General features: G+C 40.2%; 1 protein-coding gene across 1 annotated transcript in view; it reads right to left on the reverse strand.

Moving 5' to 3' along the window:
- LOC124777816 (NFX1-type zinc finger-containing protein 1-like) overlaps window positions 1-23,195 on the reverse strand; it is a 279,974-nt gene that overhangs the window by 194,651 nt on the left and 62,128 nt on the right. Inside the window, exons 2-3 of the mRNA XM_047253337.1 lie at window positions 19,639-22,369; window positions 11,641-11,960 (exon numbers count right to left, since the gene is read on the reverse strand). Of these exons, the coding sequence (XP_047109293.1) occupies window positions 11,641-11,960; window positions 19,639-22,352 (3,034 nt within the window). The 5' untranslated portion in view covers window positions 22,353-22,369. The remainder of the gene's footprint in view (window positions 1-11,640; window positions 11,961-19,638; window positions 22,370-23,195) is intronic.

The following is a 23,195-nucleotide window of genomic DNA, read 5'->3' on the forward strand; positions in this document are numbered from 1 at the left end:
CAAACGTTTCAGCAGATCATCAATGTGTTTCTTCCAATTTAATCTCTCATCAATGGACATACCTAAAAATTTGGAATATTCTACCTTAGCTATATGCTTCTGATTAAGGTCTATATTTATTAATGGCGTCATACCATTCACTGTACGGAACTGTATGTACTGTGTCTTATCAAAATTCAGTGAGAGTCCGTTTACAAGGAACCACTTAGTAATTTTCTGAAAGACAGTATTGACAATTTCATCAGTTAATTCTTGTTTCTCAGGTGTGATTACTATACTTGTATCATCAGCGAAGAGAACTAACTTTGCCTCTTCATGAATATAGAATGGCAAGTCATTAATATATAATAAGAACAACAAAGGACCCAAGACCGACCCTTGTGGAACCCCATTCTTGATAGTTCCCCAGTTTGAGGAATGTGCTGATCTTTGCATGTTACGAGAACTACTTATTTCAACTTTCTGCACTCTTCCAGTTAGGTACGAATTAAACCATTTGTGCACTGTCCCACTCATGCCACAATACTTGAGCTTGTCTAGCAGAATTTCCTGATTTACACAATCAAAAGCCTTTGAGAGATCACAAAAAATCCCAATGGGTGGTGTTCGGTTATTCAGATCATTCAAAATTTGACTGGTGAAAGCATATTTGGCATTTTCTGTTGAAAAACCCTTCTGGAAACCAAACTGACATTTTGTTAGTACTTCATTTTTACAGATATGTGAAGCTACTCTTGAATACATTACTTTCTCAAAAATTTTGGATAAAGCTGTTAGAAGGGAGATTGGACGGTAATTGTTGACATCAGATCTATCCCCCTTTTTATGCAAAGGTATAACAATAGCATATTTAAGTCTATCAGGGAAAATGCCCTGTTCCAGAGAGCTATTACACAGGTGGCTGAGAATCTTACTTATCTGTTGAGAACAAGCTTTTAGTATTTTGCTGGAAATGCCATCAATTCCATGTGAGTTTTTGCTTTTAAACAAGTTTATTATTTTCCTAATTTCAGAGGGAGAAGTGGGTGAGATTTCAATTGTATCAGATTGCATAGGTATGGCCTCTTCCATTAACAGCCTAGCATCTTCTAATGAACACCTGGATCCTACTATATCCACAACATTTAGAAAATGATTATTAAAAATATTTTCAACTTATGACTTATTGTTCGTAAAGTTTTCATTCAATTTGATGGTAATACTGTCTTCCTCTGCTCTTGGTTGACCTGTTTCTCTTTTAATAATATTCCAAATTGTTTTAATTTTATTATCAGAGTTGCTGATTTCAGACATGATACACATACTCCTGGATTTTTTAATAACGTTTCTTAATATAACACAGTAGTTTTTATAATTTTTGATAGTTTCTGGGTCACTACTCTTTCTTGCTGTCAGATACATTTCCCTTTTCCGGTTACAAGATATTTTTATACCCTTAGTAAGCCATGGTTTGTTACAAGGTTTCTTACGAGTATATTTAACTATTTTCTTGGGGAAGCAGTTTTCAAATGCATTTACAAAAATGTCATGAAATAAATTATATTTTAAATTGGCATCAGGTTCACGGTACACCTCATCCCAGTCTAACTGCTGTAGGCTTTCCCTGAAATTTGCAATTGTTAAATTGTTGACTGAACGTACTACTTTGAAGGACTGTTTAGTATTGCTGAATGGAGCTATGTCATATATTGTAACTAGCTGTGCACCATGATCAGAAAGACCATTCTCAACAGGCTGAGCATTTATCTGGTTAAACTTATCTTGGTCTATAAAGAAGTTATCTATCAGTGAGCTGCTATCCTTTACCACCCGAGTAGAAAAATCAATAACGGGTGTCAAATTGAAAGAACCGAGTAATACTTCAAGGTCATTTTTCCTATTACCCTCTTTCAGAGAATCTACATTGAAGTCCCCACAAATAATAATTTGCTTCCCCCTTTCTGACAGATAGCACAACAAGGAGTCCAAATTTTTCAGAAATAGATGAAAATTTCCTGATGGGGACCTATATACAGTTACAATTATAAATGTGCCTTTATTTAATTTAAGCTCACAGGCACATGCTTCTATATGTTTCTCTACACAAAACTTTTTTGTTTCTATACTTTTTGCACAATGATAACTTTTGACATATATGGCAACTCCTCCTTTCTCCATATTTTCTCTCATTACATGTGCAGAGAGCTTATAACCACTTACATTTACCTTATCCATATCAGTAACAATGTGATGCTCAGACAGGCATAGTATATCTATTTCATTCTCAGCTTCTAAATCTTCCAAACAAATCAGAAGCTCATCTACTTTATTCTTTAAACTCCCAATATTTTGATGAAATATACTTACATTATTTTTAATTATACTTTTATGAGAACCTTTCCTTATTCTAACATTTGCAGTACTCTCCTGTCTGAGTTTCTCATTGTGCTTAGGCCTAGTTCCTATACCAGTGGTCACATGGTGTTCAGAGAGGCAGATTATGTCAATTGGGTTGGGTGACTTTAGTTCATCAATGCAATTACCTAGGACTATGCAGAAGGGCAGAAGGGCCTGGTGAATGTCTGGAACAGATTGAATTGGAAAGGGTGACAGCCCGAGATACCAATTTTAAAGGTAAGCACAATAGATGGAATACCAAGTGCTCTACAAGATTTCAGAAAGAGGATGTATGCTCGGAGTTTAGCTAGGGCAATGGTGAATTTTACATTACTCCACTACTGACCGTGCATGTTTATTTAAGGCCACATTGTACAATTGCACATGTTCAATGTCACACATCAATCTGCAATTGAATGTATGTACTTACAAAACATTTCCTGACCTTCCATGAATCTTCCTACGTATCTCTCTACAAAATATCTACTATTTATTACCTTATAACACTTCCACCATAAGTTTCCATCTCATAATTTTTAACCTTTTTTCAGATAGTCCTTTTGTCTCCTGACCATTAAACTATGATACCTGCTCATTCTACCTCCGCCAATTCGGAAATTCACCTTTGTCCTAACAAAACTCCAGGTACACATCCTCTTTCTGAAATTTTGTATGACACATTGTATCCCACCTAATGGGCTTGCCATTAAAATTGGCTTCTCAGGCTGTCATTAATCCTACCATATGATTCTCCATCTTCTCCATCTGCCCCTCACTCTTCCACTCTGGTCCTCTCACCCCACCAGTCCCTCACAGCTCCTCGATTACGCCTTGTTGACTTACTCCACCTTCCACATCCCCAAAAGCTTCCTCCACCCCAACAACAGCCAACCACAACCCACACAAAACCTTGTTTAAAACAGTCACAACCTCCATCCAACCATGGTGCTCCTCCCTTTTCATACAGTCATCCCCTGGTTATCTTTCAGGAGTTCCTCACTTCTAACTTGGCCTCACCTTCATTTCTTAAATTTCTCCCCAGTGAGTCCAACATTACTCTGTTGTAACACGCACTACACATAACCTGAAAAATAATCCAGACCATATCATCCTTCCCTTTGACAAAGGCTCCACCACAGTGGTCATGAATTGCATCAACTACATGGCTGAGGGCCTCAGCCAACTTTCTGAATCCTCTGCATACAAACCTCAAAACCATGATCGCATCCCAAATGTCCAACATGGTGTGCAGCAGTTCCTCAAGGCCTTAGGCCCTTCCCAAAACTTGACACCTGAATTTATCTCTCCCCTCATATCAGCAGCATCTACTATCCAACTTCACAAACCCAACCCCACTGGTCTCCCCACTGGTCGTCCCATTGTGGTTGGGTACAATGCTCCCACAGAACGAACCTCGGCCTTTTTTGACCAACACCTCCAAACAATTATCCATAACTTTCCACCCTACATTCAAGACACTGCTCATATCCTTCATCACCTTTCCACAACTCCTGTCCTATTATCACCTTGCGACCATGGAACATTACGTTTCCCAATGCCGTACTTGCACCAAACCACCATCTCTTTACTAAAGCTCCTAACCAACTACTTCCTGACCCACAATTATTTCATTTCCGAAGGCCAAATCCATGGTACTGCCATAAATACTTCACAGCTTTGTCTGATGCTAACTTATTTATGAGCCATCTGGAGGAATTTTTCATATCCAGTCTGTGGTATCAAGTATCAATACCAATCCCACTGGATATCAAGGTTGGTAATGGAATGGCAAGTTTCCATGCCGACAGATGACAGCCAGTGGCAGCCACTCAACCCACTTGTGCTCGGAGCTACTTCACCACATGACACTGTGCAGACACGTTCTAGTCGTGATTCCAACACCTTGATTCGTGCTTTTGTTGACCTTGTGATCAGTGGTCTCTGTTTCATGCTGAATTATTTGTAATTAGTCTCCTTACACTTGGAGAAATAAAGTTAAGTAAATCTTCTGTTTGTTGCATTATCTAGTTCGCTAATCATTTCTGCTCCTGTCCAGCTTTCTTATGATGACAGTTGCCACACCACTCTGTAGTCCACATCTCCTTCCCATGATGTATGAAGTCATACACAACAAACCCAGGCAAAGAGTACTACTATCTACTTGTGACTGTCATCAAATCTTCAAGCTTTCCTTCCTCCTATTCTGTTGTTTTTTGCTTGCTTTTTGCTGTTATTCATTGTTCAGGATACCCAGTGTTTGCCTTGCTTGTGCTCTTTATGTTCTTAGTTCGGTGGCTTCTGCTTTCGCATATCTTTTTGCTTTCTTTGAGCTACTTTTTCTTTTCACTCTTTGTATTTGTGCATTGTTTAATAGATAAAGGCTACAATGCCACAACTACCTTTAGCTCATCAAACTCAGTTTCAGAGTCAACAAATTTCACAGCTGCTTGAAGTGATGCGGTTCCCTTGCATTGCTTGTGCGAAAAGAATGTTTCTTTTGTTTGGTCGCAAGGGTGTCAGTTTGCTTTCCGGGACTTTAAACCTGCTTTGCTTAGTGATCAATGCCTTTTTCATTTTGGTCCAGGCAACTCTGTGGTCTTGAACGTGAATGATTCTTCTTATGGCATTGGTGCAGTTTTGTTATGTAAATTTGGTTGTGTTGACAAGCCGACTGCCTTTGCTTTGTTGTTGAACAAAGTTCAATGTAATTATACTTAAATGAAAAGGAGACGCTCGTCATTGTCTATGGTATTACTAAGTTTCACCAGTATCTTTTTGGCTGAAAATTTTACTTGGTGACTGACCATAAACCTCTACAATCTTTGCTTAGCCCTTCTTAGTCAGTCCCAACTCACACAGCATAGAATCTGCAATGGTTGGGCCCTTCTTTTGCCAAATCACCAATATGAGATTGTGTATCTGCCCACATGTAAGCATGCCAATGCAGAATCTCTTTCTCACCTTCCTGCTGGCCCGTGTGCAAGTCAAATGTTGTGGTTCCCCAGCTCTCCAGCCTCCCGTGCTTCATTTGCTACACCAAGGTCATTGGGGCATCATTCACAACAAGCAGTTGGTGCAACATCACTACACTTGGCAGGGTATGGGTGCACAAATTGAATGGTTGATTTGTCAGTGCCATACCTGTGTTGAAGCCCCGTATCAGCAGTTCTTTGAATGGCCCAAACCTCAAACACCATGGAAATGTTTGCACTTGGACTTCACATGCTGGCTCGTCATCACTGATGCTTTCAGCAAATTTTCCTTCATGGCTCCTATTCACTCTACTTCGGTTCATTTCAAAATCCAGGGCTTGTAGTCAATCTTTTGCCTCGAGAGTTTCCATGAAGTGACTGTGACTGACAGACTGACTGACTGACTGACAATGGGCCTCAGTTTGTTGTAGTCAGTCTGACTAGTCGCAATCCAATGGTGATGCTTAACATTTCGTATGAACATTTAAGTAACAGACGGACAAACTTCATGCCTCCCACACATGGGACCAAGCTCTGTTATTCTCGTCTTCCTACCGCTCCCAGCCTCACAACGGACCAATGCCAGCAGAGCTCTTACACGGACGGTGCTACCACACATCGCTTCATTTGTTGCACCTGCCCTGGCTGGTGGTGCCATTCAGCCCGGACAGGCGAAGTATCACACTAATGATTTGGTCTTCTACAGATTGTATGGCAGATGGGGGCACTGGGAGCGAGGCACCATTGTACGACATGCTGGATGTTCTACGTTTCTCCTACAGGAACCATGAGGATTGCAGAGATACCACCAGAATCCAATTTGTCCATGTGAATTGTGTGATCCTGCCATAGGGTTTGTGGTTTCAGATTCTGTGCCTACTGGGACACAGCAGCCCATACTGCAGCCAGCTCCCACGGAACCTGCGCTGTTGGCACCAGTCCCAGAACCAATGGAAGTTGACGCCCTTTCAAGGTTGTCACTATCATGACAGCCACTGTCACCTGGGATGGGCCTTTCATCTTGGTGGCTGTCCTACGTGCCACCTCGGATCCCTCTGCAGTCATCAAGATGCCTCTGTCTTTATTTACTGCTCCACCTCTGCATGTAGTTGCACGTCGTCTGCCCGATTTTTCATTTCTTGGTACCAGGCAGGCTAAGGGTGTACGTCACGGTGCAGAAGCTCGACATCAGCCTTGGTGTCGACTCCCATCTCCTCACTGCCCCCTGCATCTAGTCTCTCCTCCCTCCTCCAACCCATTCACTCATTTACACAATACGAGAACAGTGAGGAAGTTGGGGGGGGGAGGGGGGAGGAGGAGGAATGTGTTATCCCATACATGTATCACCCCCAGCGCATCCAGGTTGGAAATGGAATGGCAAGGTTCCGTCTGACACCGACAGTGGTAGGCGAGATATGACAGATCCGACGGTGTGTGTCAGCAGAGTCACACCTCCAGCTGCTGGGTACCACGAGTGCCCTCTGCCACCGCAATATAAAAAGGCCAGTGGCAGCCACTCAACCTATTTGCACTTGGAGTGATGTTGCCATGTAACACTATGCACACACTGTCTACTCCCAGTTCCAACACCATCATTTGTGCTTTAGTACAGAGACGCTCTTCCTTGATGAGCCTCTGATAGCTGGACTCTGATTCATGCTGCAGTATTCATAATGAGTCTTTGTGTGTTGGAGAAACACCAGTTAAGTAAATCTTCTATTTGTTGTGTTATTTTGTTTACTAATCATTTCTGCTTCTGTCCAGTTTCTGGATTCTTCCCTCTAAGCACCTTAATCTTGGATGACATCACTAAGCTCTGCACTAGGCTTAAAAATGCTAGTTGCCTGGTAACAATCTTCAACAAAAGAGTTTCACACCAGTTCTGATATTCCCCTACCCAGCAAAATTAGCTTTTTAATCATCTTTACATTTTCCTTTCTGGTTCATCTTGCAGCTTATGCCTTGTACTGTCAGGCTGTTTCTGAATATGTTTGTTTGTCTGCATTATTTTATTCACACTATCCATGACACTGAAGCTAAAGGAGACTACTAAATTTATGTTATGAGACATGCATTTGACCTTCCCACTGATTTGGAAAGTTTGGTTGTAATCCAATCTTTTGGTCTAACCCTAACATTACCACCACTAATGTCAGTTTGCTATAGAGCTAACTCTTCTGCCACTATCCAATCAGCTTGAAGTTTCAAGATTAGCAGTTCTAGAAATGTGTAGAGATAATGACTGTCACTGCATCTCCAGGGATGGCCAATATCATCCTTCATATAGGTTGTATCACAATAACTCTCACAAAAATAATGCTTACATTCTTCAACTGATTTCCATTTATGATCATTTTCTGGAATTTTACCACATTTAAATTTTGACAGCATAATTTTGCTTTGGTTATCCTGTTAAGAGTTATATGTCCAATAACAGACAGTAACTAACAGGTTTCTACATCATGTTTTTGATAAAATTGTTTGTAAATGAGAACTGTTCAGCAATCATTTCATTACACCATTTGAATGCAGCTTCTAAGTTTAAATACTTTGAGTAACAAAATTTAATAGTGAGAGAAAATGATAATTACTCGTGAAAGATTATCACTGCATATGAAAGACAATTAAAGTTATGGAAACACTAAGATCTTTTAACTCACAGTGTTCCTCAGCCAAAATACTGTGATGAAATCAGGGGATTTTAAACATCGATATGCAGGATCGATCACATGCGTGTATTGAATATCCTTAAAATTATTAATTACATTCCATTCTTATTATGGTCATACCTGATAAAGAGCCTGTCACCATTTTTCTGATATAACTGTATACAAATGGTGTTCAACATAGCTTACTTCACAGAAGCTGTACTCTGTGCTAGAACAGCTTGAAAACTTTCTTTATTGAGGGAAAAGGAATATTTGAAGGCTTAAAAAGCAACTTTAAAAAGAGAGAGAGAGAGAGATGGGGAGAAAGGGGGGGGGGGGGGGGGGGGGAGGGAGGGAGAGAAAAGAGAGAGTGGGAGGGAGAGGGAGGGATGGATGAAGGACAGAGGTGAAGGAAACTAACAAATTGTGTTACAGCTTAAGACTTGGCCTATAGCTCTTTTGCCCATAGAGCTATTCAAGTTCTGTATTCGCAGCCTCAATTCTTACTTCAACCCCAAGACATAATATATACCTTGGATTTCAGGTCTCATCAATGTGGATATTCTGTAGGAATGTAAATCTGTTCAGAATTAAACGGGAACACTATTTTCCATGCCACTATCGAATTTTGATTTTGTTGAATGTCTGCAGTGTATAAAATCCAAAAACCACCAATTAACTGTGGTTGCATTTAAGGCAGTATAGCTTCCATGTTTATATGAGTGGTCTTTTACCAGAATGAACTAAGTGACATTTAGTTAGTTTTGAGAAATAAAGGACTGAAGTTAAGAGTTTACAGCAACTTATTTATTAAAAAATATTTATGAATATATATGTGGTCTGGTGCATAACGTGTGTGAAAAACTTTTACAAGCTTTATGAGCCTTGCAGCACATTATTTAATTACAGCTTGAAACTTAAAACTACAGAGAAACAATGCAAAATATCCATGTACGTTAGGTTATTTTGTTGTCACATCACATTAATGCACTTCAGTACAAAATACAAAGTAAGGTTTTCTTGTTTCTGCATTATATTCATATATAGATCTATTTGGCAACTGAAACACACAAATATAATTTCAGCATTTATGTAATACAGAATTATTAAGCAATTTTTGGAATTAGGAGAGAACATTGGAATATACTTAAGCGATGATTATGCTTCCCCAATACTCATCTTCTTCTATTACTGTCACTGCTCATTTCTGATACTTCAGCCATTTTGAGACCCTTATAGAATTCATGGTATATTGGGGGTATGCACATAAGAAGGCTCTGAGTATCTTTCAGTTTCTCAGGGCATAGAGTGTGACCTAATGGATACAGTATAGGTAATGTAATTTGACTGAGAGAACAGTGGCGAGCTTTTAAGCGTTTATTTAAATTCACTGAAGAGTATTCTTCCATGTCATTGTGGCTGTATTTGTACTCCATTATCCCCAGCTTCTCTTTTGGAAATCTCATTTCCTTAATCCTAAGCCACTCAACCTTTTCTCCAGAAAGATTTACTTTTCTGTTAGTCATTGCTTTTTTGAGTAGCATAGTATTTTTGAAGTCACTACAATCCATTTTTACGACTTCAAATTTACCTTTCTTCACTCTGGCATTCTCAATAATAAAAAAAAAGCTGTTCTGTGGCAAATATTTCTGGATAATGCCATAGTTTCCTTTCTATATCCCCAAAATCACTGTCATTCGGAAGATGCAAGTGACCAGGTTCAGCAAATTTGTGCGTAATTTTGAGGGAGCTGTATCACCTTTGAATACAAATTTCTGTTTGCAATTGTGTAGATGACCAAGACATCTGTGGGTGGTTAAATAGTGATACCTACGAACTGGGATTTGAAAAGCTGAGTGACGTGGATACAGTGAATAAATTGTGTTCAGTAGACGAAGAGAGAGAAGATGAGATGATCGAAAAACCCGTTATACCACACACACACACACACACACACACACACACACACACACACACACACACACACACACACACACAAAGGCACTGAAATGTGTACATATTAGAATATGCATAATAAAATTTGTTTGATTATGCTTATAGTTTGACACTCCGGTATACGAGAAGTCTCATATGGAAAAAGTGAATAAAAAACAGTAACAGGAAAAATGAACAAGAAAGTAGGTGATTCACAATACGTGTAATTCGGTGAACATGTTGTCAGTTTCCAGTGAGTAATGGGTAAGTAATGCAGTGGGTTTTCAACTGTAAATACAGTAAGTAGTAGTTTCTAGTAAAAGCCTGTGTAGGTTGTATTATCTATGGTTTTTGGTTACCCATGCAGTGGAGCTACATTAACCTGCACTGTGTTCTTTTCAGAAAACGTAATTAAATATCAGCCTTCAGACTGAAGACCACAACAACAAACAACAAATACTGAAAAAAGTGAATTGAGACTAAAATAAAATAATGAATCAGACAAGCAAAAGCCAAAGGGCCACTGAAATCACTCATAAAATAAAACAACATTTTCCCTGTCCCTACTTATTACCCACTCTTGCAAATTACTCAATGACAGCAAAAGGAAAACTATAAAGTTATGACCAATTTGCTGGCCAGTGTTTGTCCTCAGGAGAAAAACTGGTTTTAGTACTGCTGATGCATACTCACATAAAAGTGCATGAAATTATTCTAGTAATGGTAAATCTGGGATGGGATAATGACAATACTGAATACTGATATTATTAACCTAACTTTTGGAAATATTAATTTCTTCCTCAGTGAGGAAAAAGGGATGGGTTGGGGAATGTTAGAAAGGAAGGGCAGGTCACTCAGACCCACGGATGAGAAGGAGCCATCTGCTGTGAGGATGAGGGGACACAAAGATAAAAAAAGAGGAAAGGAGGCAGAGGGTAACTCTCATAATTTAAAATTATTTAATGATTTAGAATCAAGGATTGAAGGTTTCTTTCATCTGCATACCACATAGCACCTTTCCTGTTAATTTTACTGTATTAAATATAGCACGAGGAAAAACAAATGGTTAATAAATGTCAAACCATAGTTCATGCTACAGCTTTACTCATTTCACATCACTGAAAGTGTTCTTTTATGATGGATTCTATGGAATATGATGAATGCACAAATGAATGAATGAACAACAAGTGCCTAAAATCAGAACTGAATTCAGCATGTCAGGGAGCAGCCAAGATTCTCAGATTTCTAAAATGACTGCTTACTACTTTAATATTTCTCATATTCTGAATAGCTTTCCTACTGTATTATTTGTTACCCAGAACCCAGTATTTGTCAATAAATTCACCTGGCTTCCACACCTCATGATAACATCTGTTCACTTTTTACTATTAAGCTGCCTTATCCCTTGCTTAACCTTTATTAACTTCTAGACTTCCCTGCCTATAACTTGGCCACTTCAATGATTACTGGTCCTCTTCGAGTTTTCACTTTGAGAAAAATAATCATAATGCCATCAATTCAATGTCTAAAGCCATCAATTCCATGTATAAATTCTTCAGAAAGAACTAGTTAGTCTGAAATCTGCAGAAAGCCAATTCTTCTTAACTTATCCTGTCAACTACAAGCAGCTAATAATTGAAGATAAGCCCACAAAATAACTGCAAAACTATTTGAATAAAGAGGAATGAAAGCTAATTTTTTTTACTTACCTATTCGGGGTTTGAGTTCCTGCAACAAAGGTTGCTTCCTTGCAGCACCAGATGTTGTCATGCCAACAACAAGTGCATCTTGCATTATATTGAGATCTTCAATATCACGTATTTCATCGTATCTCATACATAGCTGTTTGTATTCTGATTGTAAGTGCCACACCCTCTTCATGAGAGTTAAGTGCAAACAGTGACACCAATATTTGTACAAATACCATCGTTCTTCAATGTTAAGCTCCCAAAGGTTGTAAGCACGTGTCAGTCTCTCAACAACACGCCCATCTATATTGACAACCTGTGTAAGGCGGCTCTTGAAGAACCTATAAAAGATGAAAATGTGATCTGAATTATGCCTATTACAATTACAATGCACTGCCAATCAGAGCCATACTGAAGTAATCCTCCACCCTTGGTATAACTGTCAAAGCCCATGATGTTACATGGGTGAAATGAAGCTGTAGAAGCAACTGTGGAACAACGGTTCAAGCTAAATGCTCTTTTCCTCAACAGAAGATAGAAACACAACAGGCACCAGAACCCATGAAATGTATTAGAAGTTGCGAACATGGACAACCATCAGAATTATAATGGAATGACACCAATGAAAATTTGTGCGAGACTGGGACTCAACCCAGATTTCCTGCTTATCACAAGCAGTTGTCTTACCGATAGGCCATCTGAGCACGCTTCCTGGCCAGGCCCAAAATTCCACATGATGTCAACCAAGTGTGTAGAACCTGCACTCATACATCCATTATGTGTATTTCTGTAGAGGGGAGGGACTCTAATCAAAAGTCACTTGTCCAGTGTTGGCAATAAATACAACTTTTTTTTCTGTTCATTTTTTGCACCTCCCTGTGCCCGCACCCTTGACAGAGCCTTATCTCACCGTGCCTTCATATAGCCCTGCTGCCAACTCGCAACTATATGATTCAAGAAGTTGACATTCACATTTGATAATCCACCAAAATCTTTTACAGACTGATATGTGAGGGCATAATGGAGATGGTCCTTAAATTTTTCATTTTAAAAAATGGCTATCATGTTTATACATACTGCAGGCCAAAAATTTTTCTGTTCCGAGATAGCAGTCAACAAAACTGAATGAACTAGTTACAAACTGATAAATAAATACCTTATTTCAAACACTGAAGGATACTATTTGGGAAAGAATGAGGGTGGAGGGGTCAGGGGGAGAAAACTGTGTCATCACTGACACATTCTTGTCTCTCTCCAAGTAACATGGAGCCTCTTTGACACCTAGTGATAGTTCAGCAGAAACTTCATATGAAAGGAATGATTCTTTTCTCCTGTCACTGCAAACCAATATGCAATGCGACAGGATGATCTGCTTTTTCATCCTATTCCCCCACCCCTCTATAGAAAGTGAAGGAGAAATATCATTTTAGGGGACATTGAGATTCATCACACTGCATGAACAACAGCTGATAAGAGTAGAGATGAGCCAACTGGTTGGGTTTTTAGTGATGGTTAGAGCTCCTAAATGGATGTTCGCACAAACTACTAGTGATAGCCAACTGTCTGACTATCAAACTGTCAGCAGAACTTCATTGATTTGATACATTTCACAGGCACTGGGGTGCGCATTTACAACCAAAGTTATGGATTCTGAACATTATGGCACTTGAACTGGTGGCCCCTACATACAACTTAAAATTTCTTTTACAGGCTTTGAAATTGTTTAAGTGAATGTGCAATGTAATAACTTGCTTTTATGGACATTTGAGGGCTGCATTTTCACTCTTTAACATTTAAAAATGTGTTTGAGGTTAGATGAACATGACACACGTACATTACATGTTTTTTGATTTACACAATTAATCAGATGTATCACTTCTTGCAGATAATATCAATTTTATGACTATTGGCTTACTCACAATGAACTGTATTTCATCATGATTGAGACTGAAACCTTTTCTTTTCAATTGTCTTTGCACATTTATCATAGTGCATGAATTTTTGAATTTCAGCTTATAAGGTGTGAAAACTATGAATGACACTGAGTATAGAAATTTTACTTTCTGTACAGTAGTTATACTTCTAGCCCAAAGATTTTAAGAGTTTTCAGCTAGACAGCACAAGAAGTATTGAAAATATCAGAAAGCAGGGGAATAAGTTCCGGCAAAAATAAGTTTTTATCAGAGACATGGGAAATCCATCATTATGAATAACACTCCATGGAGCTACAAACTATTGACAAGAACCTCCTTTGTGACCAAGAGTTTATGCAGATACAGAAGTGAAAGCACTCACAACAGAACAAAACAAAAAGTAATCCTTGGTACAAACATGTAAATGTAAAAATGCACTGTTTTTGTGGCCCATCCTCTAACAAAGTGGTTCCATTATCGATGGATATCATTTATTTTTTGACAATATAGGAATAGGATAGATTGCTGCTCACCGTAAAGTTGGCACACCGAGTAAACAGCCACAATGAAAAAGACTGTTACACATTTAGCCTTTGGCCAAAGCCTTCTTCAGAAAAGAAGATGTACACACATTCACGCAAACAACCACATCTCACACAGTTATGATCATCATCTCTGGCAATTTGCACCGAAATACTACTGTTATGTTGAGTGGCAATCTGGAATGGGGCAGAAAATGAAGAGCGATAGCGGTATATGAGTGTGAGAAAGATGAGTGCTGTCTGGCAGAGCGTGCACGGACTAGATGGAGGCATAAAAAGACTACCAGGCACAGTGTTGTGAGGGTGTGGGGTAGGGATGTGGGGAGGAGGGGAAGGGGGGGGGATGGCTAGCAAAATAGGAGAAAAGCAGGGATGGGAAAAGATGGGCGGATGTGATGGCAGAGGGCAGCACACAATGGGTATGAGGGGACGTGAACAGCGAAGGAGTAACAGGACAGAGTGGGGGGAGGATTGGAACTGTTGGGTGGAAAGTGTGGGGACAGTAGGTTACTGTAGACTGAAGCCGGTATAATTTGAGCAGAGTGTGTGTTGTAAGGGTAACTCCCATCTGCATGGTCCAGAAAAGCTGGTAATGGAGGGGAGGATCCAAATGGACCACATTGCGTAGCAGCCATTGGAATCAAGCATGTAATAATCAGCCATATGTTGTGCCGCAGGGTGGTCCATTTTGTTCTTGGCCACAGTTTTGTAGTGGCCATTCATCCTGGTAAACAGCTGTTTAGTAGTAATACCAATATAAAAAAGTGTGCTGGTATAAGACATGGCTGCTTTCACAGGCAGTGCCACCCCTGATGGAAAAGGGCAAGTCTGTGACAGGTCTAGAACAGGAAGTGCTAGGTGGGTGGACTGAGCAGGTCTTGCATCTGGGTCTTCTACAAAGATATGATCACTATGGCAAGGGTTTGGGGTTGGGATTGGGAGTGGTTTAAGGATGGACTAGGATGTTGTAGAGGGCGGGTGGTCGACTGAAAATCACTTTCGGAGAGATGGGAAGGATCTTTGATAGGATGTCTCTCATTTCAGGGCATAGTGATAAAAAATCAAAGCCCTGACAAAGCATGTGATTCATTTGTTCTGCTCTGGGTTGGTACTAGGTGACGAAGCATGCACTCTCCTTTGTAATTGGTTCCAGGGGTGAGATGGGAGGATTGAAGGTGTGTGGTGTGGTGATATGGCAAGGGAAATCTGTTTGTAGCCTAAGTCTGGAGGATAGTGTGTGTGTGTGTGTGTGTGTGTGTGTGTGTGTGTGTGAGAGAGAGAGAGAGAGAGAGAGAGAGAGAGAGAGAGAGAGAAGAATGGGTGAGACCTTCAGAATACTGAGGAAAGGGAGTTCTTGTCAATGCAGATATGCTTTCCCCAGGTGGCCAGGCTGTATGGGAGTGATCTTTTGGTGTGGAAGGGATGGCAGCTGTTGAAGTGCTGGTACTGTTGTTGGCTGGTGGTTTTGATGTGGACAGAGTAGTGTAGAGCCACCAGAGGAGGTGGTCAATGTCCAGGAAGGTGGCTGCGTTGAGGAGGACCAGGTAAAGCAGATGGTAGAGAAGATGTTGAGGTTAAGAAGGAATGAGGATAGAGTGTCTTGACTCTTGAGTCCATATCATGAAGATTTCATCAACCGACCTGAACCAGACCCAGGGTTTGAGGTTTTGGGAAGCTAGTAACATTTCCTGTAGATGACCCATAAACAGGTTGGGACACAAGGATGCCATGCAGGTGCCCATGGCTGTGCCACGGATTTGTTTGTATGCCTTCCCTTTAAAGGAGAAGTAATTGTATGTTATGACAAAGTTAGCAATGTGTATGAGGAATGAGATGGTGGATTTTGAGTATGCAGGACATTGGGAAAAGCAGTATTCAACAGCGGCAAGACAAGGGGCATGAGGGATGCTGGTGTATAGGGAAGTGCCATCAACAGTCACGAGTAGGTAAAGGAGATGGGATGGTGGAGAGTCGGTGAAGGAAGTGATTAATATCTATGACGTGGGAGGCTAGATTTTGGACAATTGGTTGGAAGTGTTGGTCAATGAGAGCCAAAATTCTTTTAGTGAGGGAGCAGCAACCATCTATATTGAGGCATCCAGGACTGTTGGGTTTGAGGATTTTGGGGAGCGTGTACAAGGTCAGTGTGCAGGGTGTCACAGAGGTGAGGAGCCATATGGATCCAGGGCAGATGTTCTGGGAAGGGCCTAAGGTTTTGAGCAGTGATTGGAGGTTATTTTGCACTTCTGAGATAAAATCATTCCGGCACAGTATATGGGTAGAGGGCTCAGGTAAGTGACAGAGGCCTTCCACCAGGTAGTCACTGTGATTCATAATGACAGTGATGGAATCTTTGTCTGCAAGTTGGATGAACAACTCAGGATTTATTTTGAGATTCAGTATGGCTGTCCTTTCTTCTGCTGAAAGTTTGGTGTTCTTAGGAAGGGACCCGGGGAGGTATGGTCAAAAAAATTTGGAGGTAAGGAGTTCCATAACTGCCCAAAACCTGGCCTCCTACATCAAAACTACCAACCACTTCCTTCACCGAATTGCCACCAACCCCATCCCCATACCTAGTACATCCCTAATCACTGTTAATGCCACTTCCCTACACACCAACATCCGCCATGCCCATGAACTTGCCATTACTGAACATTACTTCTCCTAATGTCCTTCAGACCCCAAACCCATTACCTCATTTCTCCTGCATCACAGCCATGGGCACTACATCACAGCCATGGGCACTAGTGTGGCACCCTCCTGGGCCAACCTGTTTATGGACCACTTAGAGGAAACATTCCTAGCCTTCCAAAACTTGAAATCCCTGGACTGGTTCAGGATGACTGATGATATCTATACGATTTGAACTCAGGACCAAGACATTCTATCCTCATTCCTTCATAACTTCAACGCCTTCTTCCCACCCACATAGCTTGATCCTCCTCAATCCAGCATGCCACCTTCCTTTCCATTGATCTCCTCCTCTCTGACAACTCTATCCACTTCTCTGTCCACACTAAACCCACCAACAACAAACAGCACCTGAATTTGAAGAGCTGCCATCTCTCCCACACACAAAAAATCACTCCCACACAGTCTGCCCGTCTGGGGACAGCATATCTGCAATGATAAGAGCCCCCTTCCCCAGTAAGCTGAAGTGCTCACCAAGACCCTCACAGACAGACACTACCCCTAAATCTAGTCTGCTAAGATTTCTCATGCCCTTTTCCCACACACAACCCTTAACCTCCCATCTCCTGTAAGAACCACGTGCAAAGAGTGGTCCCTTAATCAGCGAATACCACCTTGGACTGAGATAACTGAACATCCTTCAGCAAGGCTTTGATTACTTATTATGATGCTCTGAAATGCGGGAGATCCTACCCAAGATCCTTTCTGCCCCTCCTAAAGTGGTGTTCTGTTACCCACCCAACCTACACAACATCCTAGTTCATCCCTATGCTACTCCCAATCCCAAACCCCTTACCACAGGCATCTTATCCCTGTGGAAGTCATGCCCAGTCCACCCACCAGCACTCCTTATTCCAGTCCTTTCACAGGATTATCCTTCCCCATCAGAACCCGGACCACCTGTGAAAGCAGCTCAGCTGCAATCAGCTGTTCCTATTGGTATTACACAACCAATCAGCCGTCAACCAGGGTGAATTGCCACCGCCAAAGTGTGATCAAGACCATGGCAGACCACCCTGAGGCACAACATGCTGCTGAACATAACATGTTTGATTTCAATCGCTGTTTCAAAACCCAGGCTATCTGGATTTTCCACTTCGTCATCAGCTTTTTTGACCTGTGCAGATTCTCTGCTCCCAAAATTAACTCAGCCTCAATCTGCAATAGTCAATTGTTCACATACCATCCACCCCACCCCCACCCTCTGCCCTATCACCTCCTCCCTATTCATGTCTCCTCACCCCCTTTGTCTTCCACCCTCTGCCGAACACACCTGCCCACCTTCCCTACCCCTGCTGCTGTCCTATCCCCCCCCCCCCCCCCAACCTCCCTATCCCACAGCCTCCTGACTCTGTGCAGTCTTGTCATGCCTTCATCTAGTCCCTGCATACTACACTACACAGTGCTCTTCTCTCCCTGCTATCCCTCCCTATTTTCTGCCCTACTCCATACTGCCGCTCAATTGCATCCTAGTGTGAACTGCCAGAGATGGTGATCATATGCGCATAAAGTGTGAATGTGTGTGTGTGTGTGTGTGTGTGTGTGTGTGTGTGTGTGTGTGTGAGAGAGAGAGAGAGAGAGAGAGAGAGAGAGAGAGAGAGAGAGAGAGAGAGTGTCAGTGTGTGTCCTTACCTAAGGAAGGCTTTGGCTGAAAGCTAAATGTGTAACAAACAGTCTTTTCGTTGTGGATGTCTACAACTCAATATATCATCTTTACGGTGAGTAGAAACCTAATCTTTTTTCCTAATATTGCTGATATTCCAACCTGGATTTACCCTCTGAATGTTTGATTTAGATATCTCATACCCTCCAACAGCTGCAGCCCCTAATTACTTGTACAATACATTAAAAGCACACTTTATCTCTTACAGGCACAATAAATCCTTAAATTGGATCTTTTGTTAAGGTGAAAAGCACCATAAAAACTAAATTTGGAACTTACTTTACAAAAAGCTTGGCCAGTTTTAAAATACTGTAATTTTGATAACAATATTTAGGTTGATATTAATAGTATTTCATATCTCAACTTCAGAAAGTCAGAATAATCCCATCATTACATTGTAAGAAAATTTTAGATACAAGTTTTCAGGTAATTTCTGTATTTGATATTACAACGACAAAAATGCAGGCAATAAAAGAGACAGTGATAAATCGTGAAGAAAACTGGACTGTTATATCTTCTACCCCAGCTATCTGTAGGATGCAATATGAGATTGATTATAGGCCACAGAATATTTAATTTGTATAAGATTACAGTGGAATAAAGAAGTGACAATGGCTTGCTAGATCAGTGGGCAACAACCTGAAAATATATCATACAACGGTTCCAAATTCCATTTGTCGTTTGTTAAGGACATTTTACGGCACCTAGGAGTTTCTCCCTGACAATGCTCTGGGTCTGTGAAGCATGCAATGCTGCAAGTTTCCTTGTAACAGACAGGCAGAGTCATTTCTTACAGAGGAGAAAGTTAGAGCATACTACCCTTTGTGGAACAACACATAACACGGGACTGATGTTCAAATCAACCTTCAGGCTGATGACTGCCTCAATCTCTAAAATCCATTAGCCCTGCCAATTATTGCAATTTTTCTGTTTCTGAAGGCACACTCTTAAATGAAACAAATGTGAAGCAATTACTTGCAATGAAAACACAAATAGCCTGCTACAGCTAGTAGTTACTTAATATATTTGATGACTTATTTTATAGCACTGTGTAAGACAGCAATTTTACATGTAGGTTTGTCATTTTTGAAGAAGCTTGCCAAGTATTTAGTACAGCATATGAAACAACCACCATGATACAAAATTATCATTTACAAATATAAGTGCAAACTAGAAACAGTATATATATGAACTGTAAATAAGACATTACCTGTAGAGGCCCATGTTATACAGCCACAGCTGCTGGAACTTCACAAAATCCTCTGGGTTATCCCGAGAACGCTCCATCTGCTCTTGACAATACTGACTATCTGCAAGAAGACGTGACAGCTCAACAGCATATTTTAATTGTACTGTGCTTACTGTTTGTATAACTAGATCATATTCATCACTGAATACATTAATATTGTTGTCATCGTCATCATCATCTTCAGCACCAACATTATCACCATCTACATTAGGTAAATCATCTAGATTTGTAGTATTACAGGCATCATCACCGCCCTGCTGAAGTTCAGTATCTGGGTTGTCATTTCCATCTCCTTTCAACCATTCTATGAAAAGTTCATCACTGACTGACTGTTTATCTATAAATGATGCAAGTTGTTTTTCAGTAAGTCCCATTTCCTTCAATGAAGAAATACTGACTACCCCCCAGTTGTCAGACATTTTGTCTAGATCTCGTTGCAGAGAATGAATGTGATTGATGACATCTTGCATTTGTCTAAACATCTCCCTGGTATGTGATGTAGATGCTCTCACTCCACGAGATCGTCTAACTTCTTTCAGATTATAAGGCTCTAGAGCTTTTGACTGTGATTGACCACCAATTCGAATTATTTTTGTTGTATATTGTAAAGTTCCTTCCAGGACTTGATCCAGGGCATGGTTAGTGTAGCATACTACAAGAATAGGTCTATGGTTACTGTTCCATACGTTTTGGTTGTAGAGAAAAGTTTCCATTATCTTCAACCCAAGGAAAGTTTTGCCTGTTCCTGGAGGTCCTTGTATTATTACAAACTCTTTTGTCAAAGCAGATTTGAATGACTTATATTGTGAAATGTCCAAGTTCAGATCATCTTCTGTGGGCCAAGCATTCATTTCAGTAACTGGAACTCCAAAATCATCAATATTGTATATTACTGAAACTGGATTTGCAAGTATATACAGGGGCAGACCCACTTCTGTAATCCCATCAACAATATAAGGCTTCATTGGAAATTCTGTGAATGGCATGCTCTGCAATGCATTTAATACCTGCCTGTATGGTTCAAAGTAAACTTCACTTTCCGCTACTGTAAAAGTTCGATCAAATATATTGGTATCTATTTCGTCACAAAGTTCCACCACAACACAACCCTTCTCAAGCTGTTTCTTATCCCTGTCCAATACTGTACCAAAAAAGAAGGTTCCAAAATTGTCTTGTGTAAAACACAACAAAGAACCAAACATAAAACGTTTGGAATGTTCCCACTGAATGTTTTTCAGCTTCCTCTTAGTATCAAAATTTAATAACACACCCACTTTTTCTTTAACAGTTACAGTGTTTAAAAATTGAGCATCATGATACATTCGCACATTGTCAATCCTCTTAAATTTTTTCTTGCCTTGGAGACAATGTTCCATATATTGCGATATACCCTCACGTAAAGGACCCACAAAGTCTTCCCGCAACAAGCGGAACTGGACATCTAGATAATGTTCCACATCAATATATGCCCCCTTGATGATGCTAGGTCGCAAAAATGGTTTGTTAGCAAAATCTTCAGCAGTTGGGAATATACTGTAGTGTCTAAAATTATCAGGGGGCTGCAAATATTGGAGTTGCTCCATTTTGCTACTTTCTTTTATTGAATTACGTTCGTATTCTTCCCTCTTACTTTTTAGCTGGGCACTGAGGTCTTCAAGTTGCTTCTTAACATCATCACAGTTAATGTTCTGGTATCTCTGAGCTCCTTCTATGGACAGTTCTGTCATAATAAACAGATTATTAAATTTTTCACATGCAGTTTGCGGGAGCACATTAATAACTGTTTTATAAAATATTAGAAGATTTTCTAAGAATGGTAATATTTTCGATTTTCTTGATTGATGTTCAGTTGGGATTTTGTTGATTTGCCTTTCAAGCTGGTTTAAAAAGTGTGGCTGGCACGCTGCAATCAAAACAGTTGTTTTGTTGTGTTGAAAACCAACAACACAGACTTTCTCTGCAAGGATTCTTAATGTAAGATGTATTAAATCAGGAAACATTTCCTTTTTTAACATTTCATCAAACCCTGTTTTAGAGCTTGCTAATTTTACAACAACATCCACAGGATCTTTATCAATAAGATTTTCTAGAAACTTATACCCAGTCCCTTTAATCGAGGTAGAAGATTTTTGCCTGTCTTCCACCTGTGATTTGTCCCTCACAAACCTAGAAGTAGTTTCGTAACTTTGATCTGCATGGGCACCCATTTTGTATCTGCCCCTCGCTGCGACTGATTTGTCATTGGAATGTTGTACACTGGCTTCACAATCAGCTCTTGTTGAATTAGTGAGCCGATCACGTGAACTCCATCGAACATTTCCTCTTTGATTGCTGTCATGTGAGAAAAAATGACTAGAATTTCCAGGGTGTTTTGAACGGGCAGCAAAATGTTGTGGGACACCAACATTCTTATGTTTTGAAGGGAACCTGTCCGAAACACTTATGTCAACATTACTGCCTGTTTTCTTATTATTTCCTTGTTTTTCAGTTCTTGTAGTAGAAGACAGACTGGATGAAAAAGGACTTTGTGTGTCTTGCTCTTCTTGCCTTCTGCCATTGAGTTCAAATTTCTTTCGTGGGACAGACTGATGACGTCTGCGCTCTGTTCTTGTTCTGCTTTCCACATTGGCAGCATCAAGCACAGAAAACAGCTTATCTGACAAACTTTCTGCCATATCTGCACCAAATTGTCCTGCAACAAATTCAATAAAATACAATTAAAACATTGTATTCTCAAAAAGTCTATTTACTTACTACATTCTAGCAGAAATTTTCATGTATAATGTTTCAACAGAATATAATTTGGAGTTTCCTATAAGGAATTTGTCAAATGAAAATGAGACAGATGGGGAAAAAAAACCCGCACACCAAGGGTTCTGTACAAACTTAATTATGTGTACAGGGAGCAATAATTTCAAACAATGTAAACCCCAGGTAAGAACATAAACAATGTAGGAAAAGACAAGATTGCTACTTACTGTAACAAAGACATGTTAAGGTCCAGACAGGCACAATTAAAAGACACTTACATAAAGCTTTCAACCACAGCCTTCATCAGTAAGAGAGAGAGAGAGAGAGAGAGAGAGAGACATACAACATTCATACACAACTCATGCACACATGACCGCAAACTCCACCTGTGCACGAGGTGTGCTTGTTTGTGTGTATCTCTCATTAACTGAGGAAGGCTGTGGCCGAAAGCTTTATGTAAGTTTCTTTTAATTGTGTCTGTAATGTAACACGATAATAATAATTTCATGTTGCATAGCAGCCTGGTGCAACACTTTCTATTGGACACCATTTTGGTGACTTACGTGTCCCTAAAATATCCCAGTTACCCAACTGGGGATAGGGGGCCTACAGTTTAAAGTGGAATCTAAACCACATGTTTCTGATGACTCCTCATATCATTAAGAGGTGAAGGTTAGGTTAAACTGAAGAATCCATGATCTGACCAAAATTCGAATCTGCGATCTGTTGGTTTCCAGCTATCTTCGTGGACAGTAAGTGGTGGGGTT

Source organism: Schistocerca piceifrons, chromosome 2 (assembly GCF_021461385.2).
Source record: "Schistocerca piceifrons isolate TAMUIC-IGC-003096 chromosome 2, iqSchPice1.1, whole genome shotgun sequence".
NCBI lineage: Eukaryota > Metazoa > Arthropoda > Insecta > Orthoptera > Acrididae > Schistocerca > Schistocerca piceifrons.